The following is a 9,823-nucleotide window of genomic DNA, read 5'->3' on the forward strand; positions in this document are numbered from 1 at the left end:
GCAGGAGGCCTGCTAGGAAGCTCTTTCAGGAAATGAGAAACGGATGAAGGAGTGTCAGTGCAGATGGAGCGACGTGGGAGGATTCAAGCAAACATTAGTAGGTGACAGGACATGGTGATCTGTTGGGTGTGCTGTGTCAGGAAAAGGGAAGTACCAAAGATGACTCCCAGCTGTTTGACTAACGCAACTGGATGTGCAGAGGTGCCATTCATGGAAATGGGAAATACTGGATGCGAAACTGCCCATGGCTTTCCCGGGTTCTTTGTCCCGGGGACAAAAACAGTGCCCATTCCCATAACACACAATACCCAGTTTTACGTCTGTCTATCTGTCCAGCCTGATCTCACACCCCTCTGCTCCTGCTCCCAGGGCTTCAGCCACACAGATGCTCTTTCAGTATTTTGAAGAAGCCAAGTTCTCCTTGTCCTCAGGATATTCACAATTCAGGACTTCCCACCCAGAATATTCTTTGGCTGCGATGGGTTCTCCACAACTTCAATGACATTAAGTCATCCAATGACATTAAGTCCCAACTTAAATGACATTTCCAAAGAGATGACCTCTTTGACCACCCAAAATGAAATAGGGACACTCCTGTTACTATCACCATATTTAAATTACTATTCTTTTCCTTTATTGTTCCTGTCAGAATTTGCAATTATATATTTACCTGTGTTTACTTGCATAGTTTCTGTGTCATTTTTTATGCTGTAAAATCTGTGGGGGTGTTTACTTTATTTATCACCATATGCTCAATTTCTAGCAAAGATATTGCAATCAATATTTAATCATCGTTTGTTGAATTAAAAAAATATATATAACACAATAAATGACCAATAACTATTACTATGATTGTTAGTCATATTTGTTGTCACTATCATCTAGGCAGGAAACAAGTTCTCATTTGATGAACATACAGCCCTAGCTAGTGACAGAGGAGAGTCAAGGCGAAACTTTTAAAAAATGCTCAAAATGAAGTCAGAGTTAGTTACTAAAAAGGAGGAGCATCAGATAATTTTCATTTAGTTGTATTTCCCAGGGAGAAGTTTAATACAATAGAAGGTGCTGATATTTCTTATTACATATCTCGAATATATATGCACATAAATGTCTTCCTTGATGCAGACAACGACCCAAGAGCGCCCCCTGCTGTCTTTAATCTGTTTTGACAGCCTGAGAGCTTTTCAACTCATTTCTTTCTAAAATTAAAAAATGCATCAAATAGATTTTACTTATCTGTTTGTATTATCCGACTTAAACACGGAGGCCAGAAGTAATATGATTCATACATTGCGTCTCCTGACCTTCCAATAAATAGTAAAAAGGGATGTTTTTATTGCTTTCTCAGGCAGAACAATCGTATCCTAGGCATTGTCTTGGGTCTCTAATCCCGTCTTTCAGGCGTGGAACTTCTCTGACCTCAGTCACCTCAGATCCCAATTGCTTTCTCCAATGGAAAATTTCAGCAGCTATCAATATTTTAAACATCACATAATTCTTGGCATTGCATTTCCACTTCCAAGATTTTTCTGAAGAGATGAATAAAAAAACGAATGCAAATATTTGGATAATTACTGTAGCACTCTTTATAATAAGAAAAAAATTACTAGAAAGCATTTAAATATTTCATAAATTACAGTTTAAAGTATGACATTCATAAATGCATGCTTTTAAATGTGCAGAAAATGTCTTGAAAAATCACGTAAAACTGTTAACAATGGTTTCCTCTAGTTTGTGGGACTTGTGGAGGAAAGGAATGAAAGTTACATACGTAATTATGCACATAGTTACATAGCGTTATGGTTATAAAACTTATATTAATTGTATTTAACATATATTTCTATATTTTATCTTCATACTATTTTTAATGAATTTTTTTGTTTTGAAATAATGAGAGTCACCTGCAGTTGTAAGAAATAATACAGAGATATGTAGCATATTCTCTACTGAGTTTCCCTAATGGCAGCATCTTGCAAAAACCATACTATAATATCAAAACCAGCATTTTGACCTTGATACACACAAGACACAAAAGATTTCCATCACCGTCAAGATCTCTCATATAGCCCTTATATAGCTCACTCACTTCCCTCTTACTCCCACGTTCTCTTAACCCCTGGAAATCATACATCTGTTTTCCATTTCTACAGTTTTGTATTTTGAGAATGTTATATAAGTGGAATTATACAATATTTAACTTTTTGGGATTGGCCTTTTTTTTCCCTTAGCATAATTCTCTGTATTCATCCAGGTTGTTACGTGTATAAATAGTTCGTTCTTTCTTACTGCTGGTGGTATTCCATCCTCTAGAGGTACAACACTTTGTTTAGCCCTTCACCCATTGAAGAACAACTGCGTCATTCCCAGGTTTTGGCTATTACAAATAAACTGCTGTGAACACTCGTGTACATGTTTTTGTTTTGCATAACCATGTTTCATTTCTCTGGATAAATGCCCAGGAGCACAATTGGTGGGTCTTTGCTAGTTGCACGTCTAGTTTTTCAAGAAACTGTTAGACTCTTTCTCCAGAGTAGCCATACTATTTTACATTCACACCAGCAATGTATGAGTGATCCAATTTTTCTATGTCCTCATCAGCTTTGGTGTTGTTACTTTCACAGTAAGTTTTACCAACAATTTCTGCCATAATGTTTATTATCAGTTTCTGGCTAGCTTCCCAAACATAGTCTTTCCTCAAATTCCTTCTTAATTCAGTCGCTCTGTTTGGTACACCCCCAGAAAAAATACTCTACCCACAATAGATTGCCATATTACACCTATTGCTCAGAGCTGGGTGACACAGAACTCTATCCTCAGTCTTCTCTATTTAGCAGGTTGAATGAAGACATAGAGAATCATCCTTCTCAAATATGCAAAACACACCGGGCTGGGAAAAAGAGCAACGAGTGGCTTAATAGTATGAGTGATGGGAGGGAAGAAAAGGGTCAGCCCAACAAGATAAAACATAACAGAAACTAATTAATCCATCCAATAAACACAAACCCAATAATGACTACCATCAAGCTCTGTGCTATGTGCTGAGGATTCAGACGTAGGTAAGTTCAAGTCCCTCTCTATATGACTTCATAGTCTAGAAAGGAGACTTTGAAATAAGTGTGAAAATAAGTATATCTAAATCTGTGTTGTGAACATATCTGTGGGTTTAAAATAGTGTCTGACTTTTTTTCAATCAGCATTGAAAAACTCGCACAGAATTTGAAGCTGGAAATGATTCTTGTATTTTAAGAAACCACTTTTTCTGCTGTGTGGCTGATGGATTGGATGGGATCAGCTTTGGGAATATATTGGCCTTTGGGGAGATTAACACAGTAGTCTGGAGAGAAATGACAAGGTTTGGGGAAGAGCGGTAACATTAGTGATAATGAAAAATGTATATGATAGATACGAAAGAGGTTTATAATAAAAAGGACTTTCTTACCAATTAGAAAGTAAGGCTGAGAAGGGGGAGTACTTGGAATGATTCCCAAGTTCCTGACTCAGGCAACCAGGAAAATAGTTGTGCTATATGCTGAGATAGGAAATTAGAACATGAGAACCTGTTTTGTTGTTGTTTTTGTTGTTGAGAAAGATTGGCCCTGAGCTAAAATCTGTCACCAATCTTCCTCTTTTTACTTGAGGAAGATTGCCCCTGAGCTAACATCTGTGCCAGTCCTCCTCTATTTTTTGTATGTGGGATGCTGCCCCAGCATGGCTTGATGAGCAGTGCGTAGGTCTGTGCCCAGAATGCACACCCATGAACCCCAGGCCACTGAAGGGGAGTGTGCAAACCCAGCCATTATACCACCAGGCCGGCCCTTACAGGAGTATGCTTTGAAAGAAAGATAATGAGTCCAGGTAGAGGTCTGCTGACTTGAACATAAAAAAAGGGCATCAGTTGGAGGTGTCTTCTAAGTAACTGAATCTCTTCTTCTCACAAAAGAAATATAGACTGTAGCTACAGATTTTAGAGTTCGTAACATGGAGATTATATTGGCAGCCATGGGAATGCATGAGCTCCCTAGTGAAGTTGAAAAAGAAGAGGAATGAAGGTCAGGATCTTTGAAGGCATCTATACTCAGAGGAGGTCAGGATAATAAGTGACATTTAAAGAAAGTGAAAAATAATGGTCAAATTGTAAGAAGAAAACTAGAGATGAGAGGGAAGATAATCCATAAGAGCAGAAAATTTCAAGTAGAATGAGGTATCTCAGGTGGCAAATACTTTGAAGTAGTCAAGGAATGTGGTAAATTACATTATGTTAACCCATATTTGGCAGCCTCCTTTCCTGTAGGAGGATAATATAGCCCCTTCCTAACTAAGTCAGGAGTAGCCTAGTGACTTGCTTTGGCCAGCAAAAAAGGGCTAGAAGTGATATATACCACTTCCATGGGAATTTAGCCCATGGTTCACTAAGTTCTCTTTCTCTATGTACCATGATAATCGGAAAGGCTCAAGACAAAGACTATTCCATTATGATGTAAGCCCTTGAAATCCAGGGTTATTTATTACCACAACTGGGCAACCTATCTATTCTTACAGACTCAGGCAAAATGAGAAAGCAAAACAGGAAATTTCACAAAGTGCAAAAATTTTAGTTTAAAAAAACATGGGGGTCAAAAAATGGCAGGAAATCAAGATAATCTTCACAGAGGAGATCACAACTAATATCATGTTAGTCAGGAATCAATCAGGAAACAAACTACTTTAATGCTTAGAACACAGTGAATGTGATACACAGAATTGATTGAATAGATGATACAAGACCTAAAAAGTCAAAAGATGATGGCAAGGCAACCTGGAAACTGATAAAAGCAGAAGCCACTACCAATCTCAGCTGGAGAGAAAAAGAAAAGAGGTGGTGTAACCGGAGCCAGGGACTGGAGTCCCCTGGCAAAAGCTGAACCAATGCAGACCTATCCAGAAGGACCTGGCAGCTGACACATGGTACAGGCACTTCCAGAGACTCCTCCCAAATAGAGAGGGAGGGGAGGCCACACTCTGGCTTTCCCCTTTTCCTCTCTCCAATCTCCTGCCTGGGCCTCCCAGGGGCAGAATGTAGCCCAAGTGTCGGCTCACCTGGAACCTGAAAAATGCAATCTGCAGGGGTCAGCATCATGCCCTCTCTTCCCCCATTGCAGCGCAGAGCAGGGGAAGGGCAGGGAGTGGATCCAAGGGCAAACAGTCCCAAGACTGCAGTACAAGACCAGCTCTGAAGCCAGACCAGGGCAGACATTCTACGTGCAAAGAAACTTGACTTTTCATTAAGGCAGAAAGTGTTAGCAGAGAGTTAGTTATCCTTTCAGTGTGACTGGGACTAGAGTAAGCGTGAAGAGAGGAATATTGATGAGACTAGACATGTAAGCTAAGGTCAGGTCACATAGGGTCTCACATGCCAGGCTAAGGAGCTGGAGATCTAGTTTACAGGTGGTCATATGTAACCAGAATTATGTCTTGGAAAGATAATTCTGGCATCATTGTGCCGGTAGCCTAGGGGAAAAGAAAGGATAGTTGAGAATCCATTTGCAAAGGGCAATGCAGTAAAGGCCTAACTTGGAGGAAGGGTCTTTGAAAGCTATGGAGCGACCCTGGTATAACTACAAACTTAATAGAAACTCACATTCTGGTGATGTAGACTCCAAACCAAAGAAGTTTGTAAGACCCTAGTCTTGTAAGATATTTTCGCATTTAAAAATTTCTTTAGAAGGCAGGGAATAAGAACATGAGGGGTCTGGAAACACTGTCAGATAAAGAACGGTTGAAGAACATGGAGCTGTTTAGCTTTGAGATAAGGAGAGAGGAAGGAATGATTATGTCCTACTGAAATTGTGGGTTATCTTGATAGCAACAGCTCTCTAGCATTTGTGACCCAAAGGAAAAATTATCTAGTTTGGCCCTTCTGAATAGAGCCCCCAGAAATAAAAACAGGACAAACCGAAATCTATCCATTGCTTTATTCGTTCTTCTCAGGGGTTACAGGTCACTATATTTTAGGATGGTTGGTTTATAATTGGATAGAATGAGTTTTGGCCAGAGAAGAGGAGCGATTCATCCTCCTTCCACCTCCGCTCCTGCTTTATCCGCTGTCACACCAAATGTGATAGGGCTTCCTGAAAGGCAGAAGGAAAATAGGAAAAATGAGAGCAGCTTATGTGTAATCAGCACTTTTCCAGAAATAGTCACTATCCTATTTAGCCACCATTTTACTGACGGGGAAATAAAGGCTCAGAGTGGTTAAGCCCATACAGAATCACCGAGGTGGGAAATGGCAAAGTCTCAACTAGAATACAGGGCTCTCTCACTCAAAGTTCCTTCTAGAAATGTGGACATTTCACTTTTCTTGAGATTCCAGGACACACACGCTTTATGTGAGCACCGTCAGTAAGGGGGAAATACACATTCACAAGTGAGAACAGGATGGGATGGGAGTGGGGTGGGGAGGGTGGGTCTTCAGAATGACTAAGCCCTGCTCTTCAACAAATTAGCTCCACAAGCTGTAGTTACCAGCAGTTTCTTCACGGCCTCAGAGGCCTCTGGTCCCAGCTCATTCACACACTTCCTTAGCCCTTCCACAAGGTGCTCAACAGAAATGCCCAGAGTTTTCAGAAGAAGCTTTAGTGGATCCATGAAAGGGAGAACGCTGTTGTCCAGAGGTAAAGGTAAGACCTTGTCGACAGGAACTGGCAAACGGTTGATGAGGAAGGCAGCAACTGCAGAGCAAAAGAGAAACCAAGTGAAACGAGCACATCTGGTTCCTGTCTAAGGCCTTGCTGCCTTCCACTCTGTCCACCAATGGCTCCACTCCAGCCCCACTCATCTCGATTGCCCATGAAAACTTCTGCCTCAGGATATTTGCACCTGCTGTTGCATCTCCCTAGAACTTTCTTTCCCCAGGTAGCTACATGTCTTTCTTCCTCACATTATTTGGTCTCTCCTCAGATGTTACCTCCTCAGAGAGGTATCTAAAATAGCACCACCTGTCACCCTTTATCCTCCTTTATTTTTTCTTACCATTACCTAAAATATTAAAAGATTTTTGCCTTCATCATCTCACTAGAATATAGTTTCCATGAGGACAAGGAATTTATGTTTTATTCACTGTTGTACCTCATGCCTAGAACAGACCCTGGCACACAGAAAGCACTCAAAAGATACTGGCAATTGACTGAGTAGGGATATACTTTGCATGTGGCTGCCTCCACAGCCCACGGCTTTGAGGCCAAAGGGCAGATGTCATAATGAATCTCCACTTGGGGATGTGAATGGATCCAACTATAGCCCAGGAAACTGCTCCCAACCAATTCAACTCAATGCTGCAAACATAATTGGGCACTGACTCAATGCCAGTTGGTGCAGCTACACAGATGGATAAAACAAGGCTGCTCCACTCGGAGAACTCACACAATCTAGGGGACAATAAAGATCTGTGCAAGCCACAGTGCGGCATGTGCAGTGCTAACATTATGGACAAAGCTCTACGGAAACACAAAAGAAGGGATGACGACTAATTCTAAAGGAGGATTGTGTTGCCAGAATCTTCGCAGAAGAGGTGTTGCTGGAACAATGTCTTGAAGCAAATGCCAAGATCCTAAGGTAAAGAAGGGAGGGAGCATTTTTAAAAAGAACAAAATTAACAAAAGCACTGAGGTGTTAAGATGAAAGTGCATACACGGGATGGTGAGTGTTCTGCCCAGAGTGACTGGAGCACAGAATGCCAGTGGGGTGTCAAGGGGAGATTTTTCTAAAGCTTTGAATGCCATACTCGTGAGTCTGGGAGTCTTTCCCCAAGGGCAATGGGGAGCTCTCAAGACTCTTAAGCGGCACAATTGCCTTTTATATCTTTGCCTTGAGAAAGATAACTTTCACATAAAAGGTGAATCAGAGGGAAAGTGTAGAAAATGGAAAAAATATGTATAATATATATTTTATAAAACACGTGCAAGTATGTAAACACACGTGCATGCGCACGCGCATGAGAGCACACATCCTCCTGCTGGCTAAGACCCTGCCATCGTTCATTTTCCTTTGAAATCCTTTTTATTTCCTCATTCAAACCGTAAAAATGGAGCCTGTGCACCTATCTTCCCTTCATCTTCTACAACCTAGTTTCCCTCCAAAAGTCTCCCCAAAGGGAAAATATTTATTTCCCTCCACCCATTTTTCTGTTGCCACCTCTGCCCACAGGTATTTGTCCCTGGACACTAAAGAACAACAAAATAGCAGAAACTGATGAAGCTACAAATTTGTCAAAAACTCAATAAAAACACAAGCCAAAGTTTCCATCATAACTGTAGGCAGCACCCAATTTCTCATGATTAATCTCCTTACTTTTTTTTTTTACGTATGCTTTTTGGTGAGGAAGATTGGCCCTGAGCTAACATCTGTTGCCAATCTTCCTCTTTTTTCTTTTTTTTCCTCCCCAAAGCCCCAGCACATAGCTGTATATCCTAGTCGTCGGTCATTCTAGTTCATCTATGTGGGGTGCCGCCACAGCATGCCTTGGTCAGCGGTGCTAGGTCCACACCCAGGATCCAAACCGGTGAACCTCAGGCTGCAGAAGTGGACCATGCAAACTTAATCATTCAGCCACAGGCCAGACCCCTCCCTACTTTTTATTTTAAACACTTTGGTGAAGGTCTTCTCTGTACTTACGTATCTCTGGGGGAAGACCCTCAAAGCTTTCTGTTCTTTGAAATTCCTTCCAACTTTACCATTCTGTGGTTCTAAAACTCCCTCCACCATATTCCCCTGGGAGCCTAGGCTTACTGCTTGCACTCCTATTAACAGAAAAGTAGAGAAATAGCATATGTTCCAGGCTACTTACCAGAGGAGTAACTGCAAATGCTGATGGTCACCAGGAGGAACAGAGTTACCAGCTTCATGACAAGTTATCTATGATATGTACCTGGAGTTCAAAACTGAACTAGAAAACGGAGCTAGTGGTTCCACTTGCTGTACCAAGTATGACAGCTGCTTTTGCACAAGCACATATTTATACACCCTCTGAGGACAAAAATTTTAATCGGTGCCACTTGACTTGCCCCAGGGAAGAAGAGCACGAAGGTCATGTTTCCTCACTAAACAAACTGACGACTTTTCTGTTTTCCCTCATGTTCCCACGAGAAACAAAGCCCTAACTTAAAGCAATCTCAAGGACCTCTTTCACAAGCCTTTGCATGGAGACACCAGTGGAAGGCAAAGAGCGCTAAGAGTCCTTCTGGAAGAAAAGAAGGGAAGATTTTCTATTGGGATTAAAAGGAGTGAAAGTTCTATTGTTTCCCTCCAGCTTTCTATTCATTCAAAGTTCGGAGAATCATGTGACCCAATGAGGTCCCCAGTTGTAGAAGCAATCCAGAGGTCCCTGGTATAATACACTTAGCTTGATGGCATGCAGTGCCACATTTCTCTGGAATTCACCTCTGCCCTCTCCGTCCCCACTCACACATCTGCTATGGCAAGATCTCTCACCTTCTCTAGTATCTCCCACTCATATTGGGAATCTCTGGGGTGTGCCCTCATATAGAATAATAGGCTCAGGATCCACAATCAAATGCCTTTTTAAAAACATGGGATTCAGCACTTACCATTGGTGTAATCCTGGATTAGACATTTTTTCTCCGTGGTATTGGTCTCCTCATTTAAAATGGGGAAATTAACAGCAGACAGTCCAAGGAGGACCCTTAGGAAAAACATTTTTTCAAGACCCTGTCTACATAAGCAATTTGAGGCACCAAAATATCATTTCACAACCATTCTAGCAGCACAAGCTGGATACAGGAGCAATCTGCTTGCAGGGCTGCCTTCTGGAACCAGGACTCAGCTATGG

General features: G+C 41.4%; 1 protein-coding gene across 1 annotated transcript; it reads right to left on the reverse strand.

Moving 5' to 3' along the window:
* Nucleotides 1-5,936: 5,936 nt before the first annotated feature.
* SCGB3A2 (secretoglobin family 3A member 2) lies at nt 5,937-9,008 on the reverse strand. Its single transcript, XM_001503848.5, has 3 exons — nt 8,822-9,008; nt 6,502-6,707; nt 5,937-6,107 (listed from the first exon to the last, which is right to left on the reverse strand). The coding sequence occupies exons 1-3, from the start codon at nt 8,877-8,879 to the stop codon at nt 6,084-6,086; spliced, it is 288 nt and encodes a 95-aa protein (XP_001503898.1). The 5' UTR covers nt 8,880-9,008; the 3' UTR covers nt 5,937-6,083.
* Nucleotides 9,009-9,823: the final 815 nt, after the last annotated feature.

This window comes from Equus caballus, chromosome 14 (assembly GCF_041296265.1).
Source record: "Equus caballus isolate H_3958 breed thoroughbred chromosome 14, TB-T2T, whole genome shotgun sequence".
Lineage (NCBI taxonomy): Eukaryota > Metazoa > Chordata > Mammalia > Perissodactyla > Equidae > Equus > Equus caballus.